The sequence below is a fragment of the Salvelinus alpinus genome, chromosome 6, assembly GCF_045679555.1.
Source record: "Salvelinus alpinus chromosome 6, SLU_Salpinus.1, whole genome shotgun sequence".
Classification (NCBI taxonomy): Eukaryota; Metazoa; Chordata; class Actinopteri; order Salmoniformes; family Salmonidae; genus Salvelinus; species Salvelinus alpinus.
The window spans coordinates 47,458,792-47,479,935 of record NC_092091.1 but is presented as its reverse complement, the minus strand read 5'-3'; the positions used below and the strand labels follow the sequence as shown (position 1 = coordinate 47,479,935).

General features: G+C 42.6%; 1 protein-coding gene across 1 annotated transcript in view; it reads left to right on the top strand.

Moving 5' to 3' along the window:
• Window positions 1–4,149: 4,149 nt before the first annotated feature.
• The window catches only part of LOC139577573 (anoctamin-8-like), a 64,070-nt gene continuing 47,075 nt past the window's right edge, over window positions 4,150–21,144 (top strand). The window contains exon 1 of the mRNA XM_071404681.1: window positions 4,150–4,767. Coding sequence (XP_071260782.1) covers window positions 4,608–4,767 — 160 coding nt within the window. The 5' untranslated portion in view covers window positions 4,150–4,607. The remainder of the gene's footprint in view (window positions 4,768–21,144) is intronic.

Genomic DNA, 21,144 nt, shown 5'->3' with positions numbered 1-21,144 from the left:
CACTATGCATTTGGGCATGTAGTGTTCTCCTGGCATCTGCCAAACCCAGATTCGTCCGTCGGACTGGCAGACGGTGAAGCGTGATTCATCACTCCAGAGAACGCGTTTCCACTGCTCTAGAGTCCAATATCAGTGACCTTTACACCACTCCAGCCGACACTTGGCATTGCGCATGGTGATCTTAGGCTTGTGTGCCGCTGCTCGCTATGGAAACCCATTCCATGAAGCTCCCGACGAACAGTTTTTGTGCTGATGTTGCTTCCAAAGGCAACTCGGTTGTAACCGAGGACAAACAATTTTTACACTCTACGCGCTTCAGCAATCGGTGGTCCCATTCTGTGAGCTTGTGTGGTCTACCACTTCGCGGCTGAGCCGTTGTTGCTCCTAGACATTTCTACTTCACTTCATTTCAACAGCACTTAAAGTTGACCGGGGCAGCTCTAGTAGGGCAGAAATTTGACAAACTGACTTGTTGGAAAGGAGGCATCCTATGACGGTGCCATGTTGAAAGTCACTGAGCTCTTCAGTAAGGCCATTCTACTGTCAATGTTTGTCTAAGGAAATTGCATGGCTGTGTGCTCGATTTTATACACTTGCCAGCAACGGGTGTGGCTGAAATAGCCGAATCCACTAATTTGAAGGGATGTCCACATACTTTTGTATATATATAGTGTATCTATGTATGATCCGGATCCTGGAGCTTTTGGTACCCTAATCTGCACTATAAAGCATATGTGAAACGTCAACGAATACTGGCCAAAACGAATCTTCGACCCTGCCCAGGCTGTGATCATGCTGTTTAATCAGCTTCTTGATATCCCACACTTGTTAGTTGGATGGATTATCTTGCCAACGGGAAATGCTCACTAACAAGGATGTAACCAGTTTGTGCACAACATTTGAGAGAAATAGGGGTTTTGTGCATTTGGAACATTTCTGGGATCTTTTATTTCAGCACATGAAACATGGTACCAACACTTTACATATTGCGTTTATATTTTTGTTAGGTATAAGTTGAGGGATTCTAGAATTCTAGAATTTTTGCTAGGCAAGAGAGTTTGGAAATGGGGCGATAATTATTTAGGTCAACACCTTTGTGAAGGGGGAGTATATGGGCCGCCTTCCAGATCCTGGGGATGGTACCTGAAATAATTGTTAGCTTAAAAATATGTGTTAAAGATTCGGCTAACATCAATATTTGTTTTGAAGCTGTTTTTCAGGAATTCTCTGTCTATTGACAAGTACAGTTTGAGTATATTGAAACTGAGTTGCACAGTGTGCTCCACATGTTGACATGGTTTGACAAAGTAAATAAATTAGGTCTCGATTCACCTTTATGCTTTTACAAACTAGAGAACATTTGGCTTTGCGAAAGAGAATGGCATTTATTACAGTGTTTACATGGAAAACGTATGAAGACCAAGAAATATGCTTCAAGGCATACAATGACAGCCTAGAAACAGTGGGTTAACGGCCTTGTTCAGGGGCAGAACAACAGATTTCCAAATCATGTCCAATCAATTGAATTGAGCCGCCCGTCTGTCCTGAGCCGCCTGAGCCGTCCGTCTGTCCTGAGCCGCCTGAGCCGCCCTTCAGTCCGGAGCTGCCCTTCAGTCCGGAGCTGCCCTTCAGTCCGGAGCTGCCCCTCAGTCCGGAGCTGCCCTTCAGTCCGGAGCTGCCCTTCAGTCCGGAGGTGCCCCTCAGTCCGGAGCTGCCCCTCAGTCCGGAGCTGCCCCTCAGTCCAGAGGCGCTCCTCAGTCCAGTGGTGCCCTTTTTTAGGGTCCCCAGTCCAAGGTCAGCGGTGAGGGTCGCCGCTCCAAAGATGCCACTTAAGCGGGCTAAGACTATGGTGGAGTGGGGTCCACGTCCCGCGCCAGAGCCGCCACCGCGGACAGATGCCCACCCAGACCCTCCCCTATAGGTTCAGGTTTTGCGGCCGGAGTCCGCACCTTTGGGGGGGGAGGGTACTGTCACGCCCTGACCATAGTTTGCTTTGTATGTTTCTATGTTTTGTTTGGTCAGGGTGTGATGTGGGTGGGCATTCTATGTTGTATGTCTAGGTTGTCTGTTTCTATGTGTTTGGCCTAGTATGGTTCTCAATCAGAGGCAGGTGTCAGTCGTTGTCTCTGATTGGGAGCCATATTTAGGTAGACTGTTTTTCTTTGTGTTTTGTGGGTGGTTGTATCCTGTGTTAGTGTTTTCACCATACGGGACTGTTTCGGGTTGTTTGTACTTTTGTTATTTTCGTTCAGTGTTCGTTTTGATTTATTAAATATATCATTATGGACACTTACCACGCTGCGCATTGGTCCTCCGATCCTTCCTACTACTCCTTGTCAGACGAAGAGGACGAAACCCGTTACAATTATGGGGTATTGTGTGTAGATTGATGAGGAAAAAAATAAATGTCATCCCAAATGTGGAAATCTGTTTATTATATTAGTTATATTTGAAAATATCTATATTGGTCAGTCCAAAATTCCTTTTTAATTCTGTCATGGAAAAAAATGTATTTCATATTACCAAGTCTTACTATGCCTTACGCCAGTTTTCCATGTGGACCAGTTTATCAGTGAATTCTGAAACGTTATCCAAGGATTGTTCCATAGGGTTGTGTTTTTAGGGAGTGATATTAGTTATTGTAGTATACGTTTCATTTTCTTCCATATTATAGCGTTCTTAATTATGAAATTGTCAATGTTCTTTGCTTTATCCTTTGAAAATCGACACGTGATAAGATTTTAGGGATGCGCTTGCGCATCTTCAATATGTACACATTGTTCCTCTTTAGTGCATTTACCTATCAATTGCAAGTCAAAGCCCTGGGTGGTGAGTTGATACAATTACAATTCTGAGAGGTTAATACCACCCTCAGACTTAGCAAGATGTAAAACTCTCCTTTTATTATATTAGTTATATTTGCCCTTATATAGTATTTCATGACAGAGTATACTTTTTTAAAGGATGTCTTCGGTGGGTTAATTGGTATTATTCTACCTACCTGTAAGATTTATGGGAAGATTGTTCCATTTAAATACATCTGTTTTCATATTGTTGAGTAATGGGATAGTATTCTTTATATATTTGTTTGTCACTTATTTAGCACCCTAAGTATTTGATCTTTTTTGTGTTCCACTTAAAGGATTGCTGTAGATCATGAGTTATTATTTTTATTGTTCCGATTTGCCATTATTTCATGTTTTTTTTCCACATTCATTGTTTAATATCCTGAGATTTTAGAGTATTTTGAAAATATTTTTAACAAGTGGGCCATTGAGTTTTCGATATTGGTCAGGTATATCAGGAGATCATCTGCAAATAAGATTAGTTTATATTCATGCTTACCAATACTTGTACCTGTTACATTTGGGTCATGTCAAATTCTTTCTGCAAGCGGTTCAATTGCCAGTGAAAACAGGAGGGAGAGGGGACAACCATGTCTTGTGCCACTTTCTAAAGCAATTTCATCAGATAATGTATTATTTGTGTATATCTTTGCTTAAGGAGATTTATATAATTTTTTTATTGTCACGCCTTACTTTTGTAATATAGTAAATAGCCTGAAGTTAAGTCTATAAACTAATGTAACAATTAACCTGAAAATGAGCCACATTTTGAGGTTACTGTAACAATACATTTCTGCTTATGCAATCATGTAAAGCATGCATGTTCAAGATAGAACCCATAGGTTATCACAGGTCAGTGGAGATCTTCACAATTGCTGTAATAATCTACACAAAATCTGGTAATGTATCTCAACTGCAATCCAGCATCGTTTGGTTGTGCTATTAGATGAAGCACAGTGATATCACACTAATCTGCTGTATACATAAACACAATATCTAACATTGTATTCCCATTTGAACTTTGCTGTGACTTTAAATGTTTGAACGCACAGTGACAGACATTTGGGTGACAATTTAACCAACAATCTGACATTGTTTTTCCATTGGAATTTGGTTGTGGTTTTACAGTAGATGTTTGAAAGCATCATGATAATACATTGGACGTTTTACTAACTTTTGTATTTTTGAGTGGGTGACTATAGGTTGTAATCTCATTGATCAACGTCTCAACCAAATAGTACCCAATTATCTACGTTGAAATGTCAGCGTGACCAGTGGGATTGGAAAGTAAATATAACACGTTTAGTATTTTGACTGATATCAGATCGGTGGTGGCGCTTCTGCTTCGGGTAGTGGTTCTATAAAAACAATTTGCTCTCTGGCTGCTTTCAGAGGTCAGAGAAAGTGAAAGGTGTATTTATTGAAATTCTCTCTTGGAGGGGAAGGAGGAAAATCACGTAATTTTATTTCCAGCGTGCATGTGTCTGTGTGTGAATGAGACTGGCTGTAGTCTACGCGTCGTCTCCCCTTTTCTCTTTGTCCCTCCTCGATACTTAAGAATCAACTGAGCGCTATCCATCTGCTCGCATTCTGCTGCAAACCAGGATGAGCCACCAGCACAACAACCATCACTTCACGTTAATTTAACCTCTGTCTCTCTGACCCACCGGTCGGTCGCGGTCGATGCTTTGCCTGCCTGAGATGCGATTTCGTTCTCCCTTTTCCCGGAGAGTATCGTCCGTTACGCCCCACTGAAAGAGCATGCCTGAGACCGGGGAGACAGGAGCAGCAGCTGCAGCTGCCAGTATCAGCTCCTCCGACGGCACCGAGGGCTTTTGGCACAGACACCGATCGCAACGCGAGGGAGAAAAGACAGATCCAAGTGCTGCCTCCTCGCAGCAAACGTCCTCCGGTGTACTGGGTGAGCCCGTATTTCAAAGGGTCAGTTTGGCTAGTGGGCGGATAGGACGGGTAGACGCGACGAGAAACGAGACGAGCATGGGATCACAATATAGGACCGGCGCCGCACCGTCCTTTCAGGCACATGGCTACCATAGAAACAGCCCACATCTTATATTGTTTATAGAAGGATGTCTTTGTCCTTAAATGTCACAGTATCATCGTCGCTATCTCTCTCTCGGCTAGCCTACTAACACCCACTCCATATGTGTTGTAGGTTTGACATGTGGGATGTTTAGCCTGTAATATCCAGCAACATCCTGGAATTACCATCCACTGTGCAAAAACTGGTTGAATCAACGTTGTTTCCATGTCATTTCAACCCCAAAAATATAAACGTGAGGACTTTGAATCAATGTGGAAACTGATTGGATTTGTAAAAAGTCATCAACATAATGACATTTATTTTTCACCCAACTTTTGACCTAAATCCAGCCAATGACATGGTGGGATGTTTTGTTGATTTCACCTTGATTTCACTTAGGTGACAAATCAACCAAAAGTAAATTAAAAACTAGACGTTGAAAGCATTTTATGGATTAGGGCTACTGAGTTTTCAAATGGTCTGGTTTTAACCGTTTACCACGAAGACGTAGGCTACACAGCCTGTTTAAACTAAAACGCATTTCCCACAATGACAGTTGAATATTTTGTTATTTAAATGAAGTATTTTGTCTAGAATCTTTGGCATTGTGCCCCCTTCTTCTATCAACCTACTGGGCACACCACATTATTTCAATGTGGATAATTGGGTAATATTTGGTTGAGATGTTGATCAATGAGATTACAATATTTTTTCACCCATTCAAAAATAATTAGTTGAATTTCCAATGTGTTATCACTATGCTTTCAACCATCTAAAAGCACAAACACATTCCAATGGAAAAACAATATCTGATTTTTGATTTAGTTAGTCACCCAAATCCATCACTGTGCTTTCAACCACTTTAAATAGGAATACAATGTCAGATATTTTGTTTATTTATACAACATTTTATTGTGTTATCAGTGTGTTAATAGCAGAACCAAGTGGCCTGGATTGCAGTTGAGATTACATAAAAGTACATGTGAGTGCAAGTCATCCATACCGTTTGAGATTCTGCGCAGATTATTACAGCAATTGTGAAGATCTCCACAGACCTGCTACGACCTACGCAGGCAATCTTGAACATGCACACTTTATATAATTACCTAAGAAGACATTTATAGTTACAGTCACCTCAAAATGTGGACATTTTAATGTGGAATGTTAGCCTTAACTTTTAGGCTATTTACTGTATTAAAAAAGTAATATTTAATTGTGTTTGGTTGACAACGCAACCAAATATCAACATTTAAAGGCAATGTATCTACTGCTTTGATAGTTCCATCTGAGCCACTGTCTTAATCCCATTCTTTAACTTTTATTTGTGGTTGAGTTGGAGACATGAATCCAACATATAGTTTGTTAACTTGTCTAAGTCAATAGGCTATTTATTGTATTTCAAAATTATATTGAATTGTGTTTGGTTGTCAACGCAACCAAATATCAACATTTGAAGGAGATATGTTTTATGCTTGGATAGTTGGTTCCATCTGTGCCACTGACTTCCAGTCTAGAGATTAATAATTGATATGTTGGATTCATGTCTCCATCTCAACCCCCCCCCCCCCCCAAAAAAAGTGAAAGAATCGGAACTAAATCAAATCAAACTTTTTAAATGCACTTTAAATAAAGTTTGATTTATTCCTATTTTTTACCATGATTTTGGGTTGAGATGGAGACTTGAATCCAACATATCAATTATTAATCTCTACACAAACTGGAATTAAAGGCAGACTAAGTCAGTGTCACAGATGGAACTATCCAAGCAGAAGATGCATCTCCTTCAAATATTGATATTTGGTTGTGTTGACAACCAAACACAATTCAATATCAGTATATATTAAATTTGAAATCAACCAGAGCTTGAAACCCTAGGCGTATTTTATTGTCTATTTTTAGTTAAATTCTGGGTTGAATTGAAACAGATGTTGATGATTTTGCAAACGCTATATAGGCCCATTGTCTTACGTCAGATGGCATCACTCCTACGCGACGCTCTTCCCTTATCCGATCTGTCTTGTGGGACTCATCCTAAAATGTTAGGATTCCCTTAGCATCCCCTATTCAAAAATGTAAACTTAGTTCCCAATCTTTGATATCACTGCACTTTTGTATGACTCTATGAAATATGCAGAATAGCTAGCTAAATTATTACACAGCAGGGGTTCAAACTGTAGAACCCAGTTACTACATTTGAATATAAAATTTGATTTTATCAAACAAAATGATGCTACATTTTATCTCTGGGATCCTCAGGATGACAAATCAGAGCAAGATTACTGAATGTAAGGACATTATTTACCTTCAGAGGTGAATACCGATCCAGTAGAGGTTAAGAGTGACTGGGGGCCTCCCGGGTGGCGCAGTGGTCTAAGGCACTGCATCGCAGTGCTAGCGGTGCCACCAGAGTCTCTGGGTTCGCGCCCAGGCTCTGTCGCAGCCGGCCGCGACCGGGAGGTCCGTGGGGCGAGGCACAATTGGCTTAGCGTCGTCCGGGTTAGGGAGGGTTTGGCCGGTAGGGATATCCTTGTCTCATCGCGCTCCAGCGACTCCTGTGGCGGGCCGGGCGCAGTGCGCGCTAACCGAGGGGGGCGGGTGCACGGTGTTTCCTCCGACACATTGGTGCGGCTGGCTTCCGGGTTGGAGGCGCGCTGTGTTAAGAAGCAGTGCGGCTAGGTTGGGTTGTGCTTCGGAGGACGCATGGCTTTCGACCTTCGTCTCTCCCGAGCCCGTACGGGAGTTGTAGCGATGAGACAAGATAGTAATTACTAGCGATTGGATACCACGAAAATTGGGGAGAAAAGGGGATAAAATTAAAAAAAAAAAAAAAAAAAAAAAAGTGACTGTTGTCAGAAATCAGTCCATAGATCAGCGTGTTTCTATGCGATCGTTGGGATCAGCTGAGTGCAGCACAAGCTGAACTGACGGGAGGATCTCACTGCAGAACAGGCAGCGCTAGCAGCTTCTTCAAAACTCATCAATTGTGATATAATATTGTTGCTAAAGTAGCTTGCTAACTAGCTAGCTTGTGGAGGAAACATTTGGTGTTCAGCATTGAGTGTGTGTGCTCTAGGTTAGCTTCCTATTAATTTCATATCAAGTGACTGGCTTAGAGCTACGTTAACAACCTAATGGAAAAATGTTAGCTAGTTGTCGTGCACATTGTCGAACTCCAGAAATACTGCTCTGTCAAGCACCAAACTTCTTCGCTAGATGTAGGCAACTAAGACGACTACCTCAGCAAAAAAAACTTCACAATCAATTACGGATTTATTGTTTTAGCATATATTCATTTGGACTATTTGAGGGTGAAATTGGGTTCATTAGGCAATGTCACCTAGGTAATATATTTCTAATGTTATGAAAACTCATTGTAGCCAAACTACTTTCGAGCTATCCCATTAAAGACCGATCGGTGCAGGCGGAATCAACGCATCATTGATGATATATGAGTGAAAAAGTATGGTCACATGATTTGTTCTGTTAAACCTGCCCTTTGGAATGACTTTGAACAAATTCATTTATTCCTAAATGAAGGAGAAGCAAGAGAAATAGACTTTTAGCTTTTTTAATTGCAGCTAGCTAGTTTAGCCTACTGAAACACCCTGCTCAAACCGAGGGATGTTATGTTAGCTAGCTGGATATGACTATCCAACACAACACTGGAACTCTTCCGAGTCAAGGTAAGCTTTTATTGCCACTGGGGCCCGCCGGTGTAACTACTTACTGACTGTACACTGTAACATTACTGCATGATTGTAGCGGGTTTACTAATGCGTTAGTTCTGTTAGCTATGCTGACTATGACGTTACTTTAGCTAATATGGTGAGAACGATGTAGGCTATGTGTAGTGGTTTAGCTTGGAAAGGTTTTTTCACCTTGTCACATACAGCTGATGTGTTGTGCATCTTTCCCACAAGCGAAGGGAAGAGGTGAAAGGAGGAGAGCGCATAATGTAGATGTGAGAAGGAATTCAACGTGGCTGCTATGAAACTGTGAACTGTGTCTGTGTGATCAGGGGTGTATTCATTTCGCCAATTCTGTTGAAAAACATTTCTTAAACAGAAGCAAACAGAACAAAATGGGGATAAACATACCTGAATTTGTCCAATAGACTCTCGTTTGCAACTGTTGGACTAATGATTACACCCACTATCAGCTAGATGCAGGCAAAAGTGTGCCAGGCGGTATTGAATGTCATTGTCTGACCATGTGTCACTGCCTGTCACATCAAATTTGTCTCTCGACCTGTGTGCACCTACGTTGTAAACTTTCATTCATAGGCTAGGTTGTAGCAACCTCATGATGGTTATAGGGAACTTTGAGTATCATGTAGTAGCCTAAACCTATCGCTGTTACATTTAAACTGGGTGAATGGAATATGAATGACACTCATCCAATATACTGTAATAGAAATAAGGCCATGCTCATGAAAAACGAATCGTCCTCCCTCATCTGAAACGGCACTGACACGCCACTGTTGTAGATTGATACATTTTCCAGTAGGTGCTGCCCAGACTGTTTTTTTCCCCTTCTGATAGTGGGTATAATGTTGAAGACCTGATGTTTTAAAGGAACAAATTCAACATATTTTATACTATGTTGAAATTTGGTTACCATGATGACATAATCCTATGGTTGAAATTTCACCCTCAAAACAACAGTTTACGTTGATTACTTTTTTCAAATCCAATGGATTTTCCTCGTAGATTCCACAATAGTTGATTCAACCAGTTTGTGCCCAGTGGGACTTATGAATTAATTTGCCATGGGTAGCCTATAGCCTACTCATAGCAGGAATAACCTGTTTTTGAATTTGCAACATCGGTCATATTCTGCAATTGGGGCTGGGCCTGTGTTATTTTGTGGATACAGTCCTGACTGCATGTTAGAACCGGAACTGGAGATTTGGGGAACAGCATCAGCTGCACAGAGTTATTTTCATATGTCTGGGCAGAGGGCCCGCAGAGAGAGCAGAGCACAGACAGCGTCCTTCCCCCAATGGTTGTGCTGCCTGCTGCAGAATGATGCAGTGTGTGTCTTGGCTGTCTGGAGAGGGGCCATAGCCAGCCAGAGTAGGTAAGGGAGCCTAACCAAAGACTACTGGTTGATAGGATAAGCACAGTGATGTCATTATGTTTTTGCAGTGGTGTAAAGTAACAAATTAAAAATACTTTGAAGCACTACTTAAGTATTTTTTTTTTGTAGCTGTACTTTACTACTGATATTTTTGAATACTTTTACTTTTACTTCCTAAAGAAAAGATGTACTTTTTACTCCAATACATTTTCCCTGAAACCAAAAAGTACTCATTACATTTTGAATGCTGGGGCAGGACAGAAATATGGTCCATTTCACACACCTATCAATATACACCTATCAATATAAAGTGTTGTCATCCCTACTGTCCTCTAGTATGACAATTGAGTACTTTTTCCACCACAGTACTTAAGTACATTTTAAACCAGTCACTTTCACTTTTAATTGAGTAATTTTCTATAAAGGTATCTTGGTGGCTATCTCTTGTAAATGAGTCATTTTCTATTAAGGTATCTTTACTTTTACTCAAGTATGACAGCTCAGCCTTTCTACCACTGTGTTTTTGATGTTTTAACAACCAGTCTGGTGTACAACCTGGTTACAATGTCTTAGGAGAAGTGGTCATATCTTGTCAGGGTAACTAGCCTACAAACATAGTGTCACACCCTGATCTGTTTCACTTGTGCTTGTCTGCACCCCCTCCAGGTGTCACCCATCTTCCCCATTATCCCCTGGGTATTTATACCTGTGTTTTCTGTCTGTCTGTGCCAGTTCGTCTTGTTTTGTCAAGTCAACCAGCGTGTTACTCCGTGCTCCTGCTTTTTCCTTTTCTCTGTTTTTTGCTAGTCCTCCCGGTTTTGACCCTTGCCTGCCTTGGCGCTGAACCCGCCTGTCTGACCATACTGCCTGCCCTGACCTCATGCCTGCCTGCCATTCTGTACCTCCTGGACTCTGACCTTGTTATGATCTTTTGCCTGTCCACGACCATTCACATGCCTGCCCCTTGGATTACAATAAATATCAGAGACTCAAACCATCTGCCTCCCGTGTCTGCATCTAGGTCTCGCCCTTATACATAGCCAACTGTAACCAATATGGACTAAGTCCATGATGAAGTAACTATAGATACTATTAGCTGTGAGTGTATAAATATTTAGGTTAAAATGTAGGGACTGACTTATACTGATTATATTAGTCCTGCACCCATTGCTCTCTGTAAGTGTTACTATACACTGACTGTACAAAACATTAGGAACAAAGCTCTTTCCATGACATAGACTGACCAGATGAGTACAGGTGAAAGTTATGATCCCTTATTGATGTCACATGTTAAATCCACTTCAATTTGTGTACATTCGTGGCCAAAAGTTTTGAGAATGACACAAATATTAATTTCCACAAAGTTTGCTTCTTCAGTTTCTTTAAATATTTGGTCAATGTTACTATGGAATACTGAAGTATAATTACAAGCATTTCATAAGTGTCAAAGGCTTTTATTGACAATTACATGAAGTTGATGCAAAGAGTCAATATTTGCAGTGTTGACCCTTCTTTTTCAAGACCTGCAATCCGCCCTGGCATACTGTCAATTAACTTCTGGGCCACATCCTGACTGATGTTAGCCCATTCTTGCATAATCAATGCTTGGAGTTTGTCAGAATTTGTGTTTTTTTGTTTGTCCACCCGCCTCTTGAGGATTGACCACAAGTTCTCAATGGGATTAAGGTCTGGAGAGTGTCCTGGCCATGGACCCAAAATATCGATGTTTTGTTCCCCGAGCCACTTAGTTATCACTTTTGCCTTATGGCAAGTTGCTCCATCATGCTGGAAAAGGCATTGTTCGTCACCAAACTGTTCCTGGATGGTTGGGAGAAGTTGCTCTCGGAGGAAGTGTTGGTACCATTCTTTATTCATGGCTGTGTTCTTAGGCAAAATTGTGAGTGAGCCCACTCCATTGGCTGAGAAGCAACCCCACACCTGAATGGTTTCAGGATGCTTTACTGTTGGCATGACACAGGACTGATGGTAGCGCTCACCTTGTCTTCTCCGGACAAGCCTTTTTCCGAATGCCCCAAACAATCGGAAAGGGGATTCATCAGATAAAATGACTTTACCCCAGTCCTCAGCAGTCCAACCCCTGTACCTTTTGCAGAATATCAGTCTGTCCCTGATGTTTTTCCTGGAGAGAAGTGGCTTCTTTGCTGCCCTTCTTGACACCAGGCCATCCTCCAAAAGTCTTCGCCTCACTGTGTGTGCAGATGCACTCACACCTGCCTGCTGCCATTCCTGAGCAAGCTCTACTGGTGGTGCCCCGATCCCGCAGCTGAATCAACTTTAGGAGACGGTCATGGCGCTTGCTGGACTTTCTTGGGCGCCCTGAAGCCTTTTTCACAACAATTGAACCGCTCTCCTTGAAGTTCTTGATGATCCGATAAATGGTTGATTTAGGTGCAATCTTACTGGCAGCAATATCCTTGCCTGTGAAGCCCTTGTTGTGCAAAGCAATGATGACGGCACGTGTTTCCTTGCAGGAAACCATGATTGACAGAGGAAGAACAATGATTCCAAGCACCACCCTCTTTTTGAAGCTTCCAGTCTGTTATTCGAACTCAATCAGCATGACAGAGTGATCTCCAGCCTTGTCCTCGTCAACACTCACACCTGTGTTAACGAGAGAATCACTGACATGATGTCAGCTGGTCCTTTTGTGGCAGGGCTGAAATGCAGTGGAAATGTTTTTTGGGGATTCAGTTCATTTGCATTGCAAAGAGGGACTTTGCAATGAATTGCAATTCATCTGATCACTCTTCATAACATTCTGGAGTATATGCAAATTGCCATCATACAAACTGAGGCAGCAGACTTTGTGAAAATTCATATTTCATATTCTCCAAACGTTTGGCCACGACTGTAGATGAAGAGTAGGAGACAAGTTAAAGAAGGATTTTTAAGCCTTGAGACAATTGAGACAGAGACATGGATTGTGTATGTCTGCCATTCATAGAGTAAATGGGCAAGACAACATGTAAGTTCTTTGAACAGGTCATGGTAGTACGCTCAACAGTTTCCCGTGTGTATCAAGAATGGTCCACCAGCCAAAGAACATCCATAAAACTTGACAACTCTGGGAATCATTGGAGTCAACATGGGACAGCATCCCTATGGAATGCTTGACACCTTGTGGAGTCCATTCCCCGACGAATTGAGTGTTCTGAGGGCAAAAGATGGTGCCAGTCAATATTAGGAAGGTGTTCCTAATGTTTTGTACACTTCGTGTATTCTATATTATGGGCTGTATTTCCCAGTTGGTTCATGGGGGAGAAGATGATTGGAGCTGTTAGTGAACGGTAGTTTGCAACTTCCTTCAAGCTGCATGCAGATACATAACAATGGTATCCACAAGTTTATCTGACTCTGGGGAAGTAGATTGCCAAAATCCCGAACTATCCCTCTAAGCAGGGATATGCACTCTGTCTCAGCACACATCACCCACACACCCTTGGCACTGACAGGGATTCCACTTTCTCTGTTTCTCTCTTTTTACCCCTCAGCAAGGAGTCCTCCGCTCTGCTTTAAGCAGATTTAGACAGGTCCAATGTCACACAAGTTGGTTTAAATACACCCGTAGCACCTTTCTTTCTATCTAGAACCCAAAAGGGTTCTTTGGCTGTCCCCTTAGAGAGAATTAGTAATAGCGTCTTTTTGTAGGCACTAACTCCGCCATGGCTCGTTGGACAAAGCCTATGAGGAAAATGTTTTTGTAGGGTTAATCTTCATCCGCTTATGTCACTTTTTGTGAATTGTATATAATAATAAAAAACAAATGACATACAGGCTTCATAATTCATAGTCATGTTACCTGACTGCTATTATCTCATAGAACCAAACGTATAAGATCTCCTAAGCCTGTGTTAACCTCAGACCTTAATTTCATCATTTATTCCAAAACCCTATTCTTTCCCTATTCATTTTTCCCATAGGGATGGCTGAACGAACCAGAGCTAACTTATTTCCGGGTTTTAGGACTATAGGAGAACCCTTTGAAGAACCCTTTTTGGTTCCAGTTGGAACCCTTTCCACAGAGGGTTCTACCTGGAACTAAAAACGGTTCTACCTGGAATCAAAAATGTCTCCTATGGGGTCAGCCGAAGAACACTTTTTTCTAGTAGTATACACCAACCCTCTGTGACAGCACTGAAAGGCAAAGCAATTTATGCAAAAGAATCAAACTCATCACCCATTTGTAGAAGCAAGAGCCTAGACTTTTTACTGTAGACATTGCAGTAGACATTCTATTCTACTCTAATTAATTCTATCTGATCCTATTTTATTCTAACGTCACAATACGGTGTAGAGTATTCGATTTGGCTACTGGGGAGCAAGAAGACCACCAGCTTCTCAAAAAACCATTGACAACTATGTGCTGTTTTCAAGGGATTGTTAAATAAATGTTATAGCTAACTATTTGGTTTTAATATCACCACTTGACGAGCATGGTCAGAACTACACTATCATCAGAGTTATACATAAAGTAACTGCATACTTTTCATAATCAGTAAACATCAATTGATCATGTCATTTAAGATAAGTGAGGGTAACCTATCCACTTACACCGGTAAATCCTCGTCCTGGTAAAGTTGTATTTGGAAATAGCTGGCCATCTAGTTTATCCCCTGAAAGTTAGCTTCTTAACCAGCCATATTGACGTGATCTGTTATTAGTTAGCTAGCTAATTTGACATCGTCCATCACTCAATGTAGCATATCATGTCTGTCAGCAGCAATCATAATTAAACACTCTTAAAAACAATGTTGAAAAGGGGATAATGTTAGCTAACTTCGCTAGGTAGGCCTACGTTGGTTGGAGAAAAAAGTACATTAGGTATAATTACCACTATTTTAAGCCAACTGTACAAAGTTTCTACCAGTAGCTTGCAAATAAAACATCAGCTAACAGTACATCGGCAAATGCGTCTTTCTACTGCCAATATTGAGACCCCACTGAGATATGCGAGAGTAGAACATTCTTATTATATCTGAATGGTGGCCAATATTGAGAGATATCTTAAGGCTACTCACACATATCTGAAATTACATGATCAATTGATGTTTACTGATCATGAAAAGCATGCAGTTACTTGCTGTATAACTCTGATGATAGAGCTCAATTTGGAATAATCTGAAATTTGTAGCTCTGACTACGCTCTTCAAGAGATGATGATATTATAACCCAATAGTTCATATTTATTTAACAATCGCTTAAACGATGTGCAGTCGCCAATTGAGGGTCTCCTAGCCCCCCAGCAGGCAAATCGAACACTGCGCCTTATTGTGACGTTTAATTGATAACGACCTATTAACAGACTTCTCCTCTCATAGCACCATAGACTAATGCTTTATAGGAGAAGCACAGTGATGTTTTTGATATTTTAACAGCCAGTCCATTGCACAACCTGGTTACAATGTCTTATGAGAAGTGATCATATATTGTCAGGGTAACAAGAGCCTACAAACTAGCCTGCATAGTGTGTGTAGATTACACTTGGGCTAAATCCATGATGAAGTAGCTATAGATATTATGAGGTATACTTAGGTTAACATTTAGGTCTACATTAAAGGGCACTTCATTGAATAAAACAGGCTTTTAAAATTCAATATTGGTGCACAATTTCTACTTACAAGTATCAAAGGGAAGCAAAGGGCATTAATTTCATGGAACGACCCAAAGACCAGGTAGATTAAAGATAGCAGTTGCTGTGTAGTCTACGGGACATATTTAGGGATGATGAGAGTATTTGTGCGCAACCTGGTGGGGCCCTCCAGCAGTATCTACCTATACATGCCCATTCTCTGTCTCAAGTTGCTGTCTTGTGTTTCTATCGTTCTTCCAGAGATGAAAAATGCAAGAGTGGTACTAGTCCTACATTTATCGTGTATGTCTGAGGGTGAAATCTAGTCAGCCTGCCTCTTACTCAAGAGCCAGTGGTTATGATTTTGACTGGCTTGTGGATGCATGTGGACTCTGTTCCTAGAAGTTAGGTCTATTCTAGACATGAGAAATGTTTGCATTTCATCTATAAACATCCACCTTGCCAATACAGAGAGGCTTTTGAATGTCTTTCCTGAGCATGTCACCCTGTGATCGCTGCCTGCAGAGTCAATACTGCTGTACTTTGGTGTGTGTCATAGATATTGCAATTCTCATGGAAACGGAGAATCCCTCTCCTTTATCCTCCCTGTGTACTGAGCAGGGGGGGATTTTTGTTGTTGTTGCTAAGCAAGGCCAGTAGAAGTACAATGGCCATGGAGCCATGCAGAGGAAGACTGTTTTTAGCCTCAGTCATGACATGAGGAATATCACCAGATCAGCCCCTCTACCGAAGGGCTTTTTAGTTGGCCTACAGGGGAGAGGAACACTTTCTGGTCCATTTTCAGGCATTAGTATTTCAGCACCAGTTCATCACTCTCTCCTCTTTTCCTAATTGGTTATTCCAAAAATAGATGACAGTTTCAGTTCTGAATACATTTTATATTTGTGGTAAATGAGCAGTGGAGATAAAAAAAACACATACTTTAATCTCATCTCTTCTCATTTGGACACATACAAATCTCTGGCCCCTAGTTAGAGCAATAACATACAATCATATTAGTTCTCTTTCGGTGCATAGGCAACGTGATTAAAACACAGTTGCTAACCAAACTCCTCGCTGTGTGTCAGGTTGTGCACTACTGGTGTAGAAGTCAGGTGCAGGAGAGCAGAGAGTTGTCATCAGGCGCACACTTTTTTGGCAGAAGCAAACAACAGTCGACGCAACTGCATCAAACAAACCTCCAGCCAAAAGCAAAAGTGTAAAGCGTGACAAATTCACAAATGAAGCAACATTTTGTTAACAATTAAACATACTACGGGTGAACACGGTACCCGGGAAAAACCAGCCTGGCGCGTCACACAAAACACGTAACAAAGAACAATTCCACACAAAGACATGGGGGGAACAGAGGGAATATATACAGTGGGGAGAACAAGTATTTGATACACTGCCGATTTTGCAGGTTTTCCTACTTACAAAGCATGTAGAGGTCTGTCATTTTTATCATAGGTACACTTCAACTGTGAGAGACGGAATCTAAAACAAAAATCCAGAAAATCACATTGTATGATTTTTAAGTAATTAATTTGCATTTTATTGCATGACATAAGTATTTGATCACCTACCAACCAGTAAGAATTCCGGCTCTCACAGACCTGTTAGTTTTTCTTTAAGAAGCCCTCCTGTTCTCCACTCATTACCTGTATTAACTGCACCTGTTTGAACTCGTTACCTGTATAAAAGACACCTGTCCACACACTCAATCAAACAGACTCCAACCTCTCCACAATGGCCAAGACCAGAGAGCTGTGTAAGGACATCAGGGATAAATTGTAGACCTGTACAAGGCTGGGATGGGCTACAGGACAATAGCCAAGCAGCTTGGTGAGAAGGCAACAACTGTTGGCACAATTATTAGAAAATGGAAGAAGTTCAAGATGACGGTCAATCACCCTCGGTCTGGGGCTCCATGCAAGATCTCACCTCGTGGGGCATCAATGATCATGAGGAATGTGAGGGATCAGCCCAGAACTACACGGCAGGACCTGGTCAATGACCTGAAGAGAGCTGGGACCACAGTCTCAAAGAAAACCATTAGTAACACACTACGCCGTCATGGATTAAAATCCTGCAGCGCACGCAAGGTCCCCCTGCTCAAGCCAGCGCATGTCCAGGCCCGTCTGAAGTTTGCCAATGACCATCTGGATGATCCAGAGGAGGAATGGGAGAAGGTCATGTGGTCTGATGAGACAAAAATAGAGCTTTTTGCTCTAAACTCCACTCGCCGTGTTTGGAGGAATAGAAGGATGAGTACAACCCCAAGAACACCATCCCAACCGTGAAGCATGGAGGTGGAAACATCATTCTTTGGGGATGCTTTTCTGCAAAGGGGACAGGACGACTGCACCGTATTGAAGGGAGGATGGATGGGGCCATGTATCGCGAGATCTTGACCAACAACCTCCTTCCCTCAGTAAGAGCATTGAAGATGGGTCGTGGCTGGGTCTTCCAGCATGACAACGACCCGAAACACACAGCCAGGGCAACTAAGGAGTGGCTCCGTAAGAAGCATCTCAAGGTCCTGGAGTGGCCTAGCCAGTCTCCAGACCTGAACCCAATAGAAAATCTTTGGAGGGAGCCGAAAGTCCGTATTGCCCAGCGACAGCCCCGAAACCTGAAGGATCTGGAGAAGGTCTGTATGGAGGAGTGGGCCAAAATCCCTGCTGCAGTGTGTGCAAACCTGGTCAAGAACTACAGGAAACGTATGATCTCTGTAATTGCAAACTAAGGTTTCTGTACCAAATATTCAGTTCTGCTTTTCTGATGTATCAAATACTTATGTCATGCAATAAAATGCAAATTAATTAATTAAAAATCATACAATGTGATTTTCTGGATTTTTGTTTTAGATTCCTTCTCTCACAGTTGAAGTGTACCTATGATAAAAATTACAGACCTCTACATGCTTTGTAAGTAGGAAAACCTGCAAAATTGTCAGTGTATCAAATACTTGTTCTCCCCACTGTATGTAGTGTGATTAGGGAATGTAAACCAGGTGTGCGGGGAAACAAGACAAAACAAATGGAACAATGAACAGTGGAGCGGCGACGGCTAGAAGACCGGTGACGTGGACCGCCGAACGCCGCCCGAACAAGGAGAGGAGCCGACTTCGGCTGAAGTCGTGACACTGTGGTTCTTGTGCCACTTTTGATCCCTCAGCAAAACTAAAACAAAAGGGTCGCGCCTGCCACTGTGCGGTGTTGCATGAGAACCTCTCATAAATAGGCTGTCAGGAAAGTGCAGTGCAACACCTTCTCTATACCCTGATTCTGCACCTGACATTTCCACTTTAGAAATGTGTCTAAGTGTTTTTGTCTTATGTTGATGTCCTCAGAATTGCGTCAATACAGGACTAAAATCGAATCCTACTACTAAGATTGAATCCTGACACTCGTCAGATGTGGCAGGGCTCGCAAACTATCACGGATTACAAAGGGGAATCCAGCTGCGTGCTGCTGAGTAGCGCAAGCCTACCAGATGAGCCAAATGCCTTCTATGCTCGCTTCAAGGCAAGCAACACTGAACCATGCATGAGAGCACGACTTTGGATGACTGTGTGATTGCGCTCTCCGTATCCGATGTGAGTAAGACCTTTAAACAGGTAACATTCACAAAGCTGCAGGGCCAGACGGATTATCAAGACCCGTACTCAGAGCATGCGCTAATCAGCTAGCAAGTGTCTTCACTGACATTTTCAACCTCTCCCTGACCCAGTCTGTAATACCCACATATTTCAAGCAGACCACCCTAGTCCCCGTGCCCAAGATAGCCAAGGTAACCTGACTAAATGACTATAGCCCGTAGCACTCACATCTGTAGCCATGAAATGCTTTGAAAGGCTGGTCATGGCACACATCAACACCATCATCCCAGACACCCTGGACCCACTCTAATTTGCATTTGCATACTGCCCCAACAGATCGACAGATCAAGCAATCTCTATTGCACTCCACACTGCCCTTTCCCACCTGGACAAAGGAACACCTACATGAGAATGCTGTTCATTGACTACAGCTCAGCGTTCAACACCATAGTTCCCTCGAAGCTCATCACTAAGCTAAGTACCCTGGGATTAAACACCTCCTTCTGCAATTGGATACTGGACTTTCTGACTGGCCGTCCCAAAGTGGTGAGGGGTGGCAACAACACATCCACCACGCTGACCCTCAAAGCGGGGCCCCTCGGAGGTGTGTGCTTCCCCTCCTGTACTCCCTGCTCACCCACAACTGCGTGCCGCCATGAAGTTTGCTGACGACACGAGGGTGGTAGGTCTGATCACTGACGACAATGAGGCAGCCTACAGGGAGGAGGTCAGAGACCTGGCAGTGTGGTTCCAGGACAACAACCTCTCTCTCTCACCGTCAGCAAGACAAAGGAGCTGATCGTGGACTACAGGAAACGGAGGGCTGAGCACGCCCCCATTCACATCGACGGGGCTGTAGTGGAGATGGTCGAGAGCTTCAAGTTCCTCTGTGTCCACATGACTAAGGACCTATCATGGTAGAAAAAAAAACACACAGTCGTGAAGAGGGCAAAACAACGCCTCTTCCTCCTTAGGAGGCTGAAAAGATTTAGCATGGGCCCTCAGATCATCAAAGTTCTACAACTGCACTATTGAGAGCATGTTGACTAGCTGCATCACCGCTTGGTATGGCAACTGCTCGGCATCCGTACACAACTGGGGCCGAGCTCCCTGACATCCAGGACCTCTATACCAGGTGGTGTCAGAGGAAGGCCCGACAATTGTCAAAGACTCCAGTCACCCAAGTCACAGTTTTTTCCTCATCAGCCTACACACAACCCCATAATGACAAAGTGAAAACAGGTTTTTAGAAATTTTTACAAATTTATAAAAATAATTCAACAGAGCTACCTTATTTACGTAAGTATTCAGACCATCTGCTATGAGACTCGAAATTGAGCTCAGGTGCATCCTGTTTCCATTTATCATCCTTGAGCTGTTTCTACAACTTAGTTGGACATGATTTGGAAAGGCACACACCTGTCTATATAAGGTCCCACAGTTGACAGTGCATGTCATGAGGTCGAAGTTGTTGTCCATAGAGCTCTGAGACAGGATTTTGTCGAGGCACAGATCTGGGTACCAAAACATTTCTGCAGCATTAAAGGTCCCCAAGAACACAGTGGCCTACATCATTCTTAAATGGAAGCAGTTTGGAACCACCAAGACTTTTCCAAGAGCTGGCCGCCCGGACAAACAGAGCAATCGGGGGGGAAGGGCCTTGATCAGGAAGGTGACCAAGAACCCGATGGCCACTCTGACAGAGCTCTAGAGTTCCTCTGTGGAAATGGGAACTCACTACCGAGTTCCAAACTCTCTATAAGCCTCTGGAAGCAACATCAGCACAATAACTATTCATCGGGAGCTTCATGAAATGGGTTTCCATGGCCAAGCAGCCACACACATGCATGAGATCACAATTTGTAATGCCAAGTGATGGCTGGAGTTGTGTAAAGCTCGCCGCCATTGGATTCTGGAGCAGTAGAAACGAGTTCTCTGGTGTGATGAGTCACGTTTCACCATCTGGCAGTCCAATGAATGA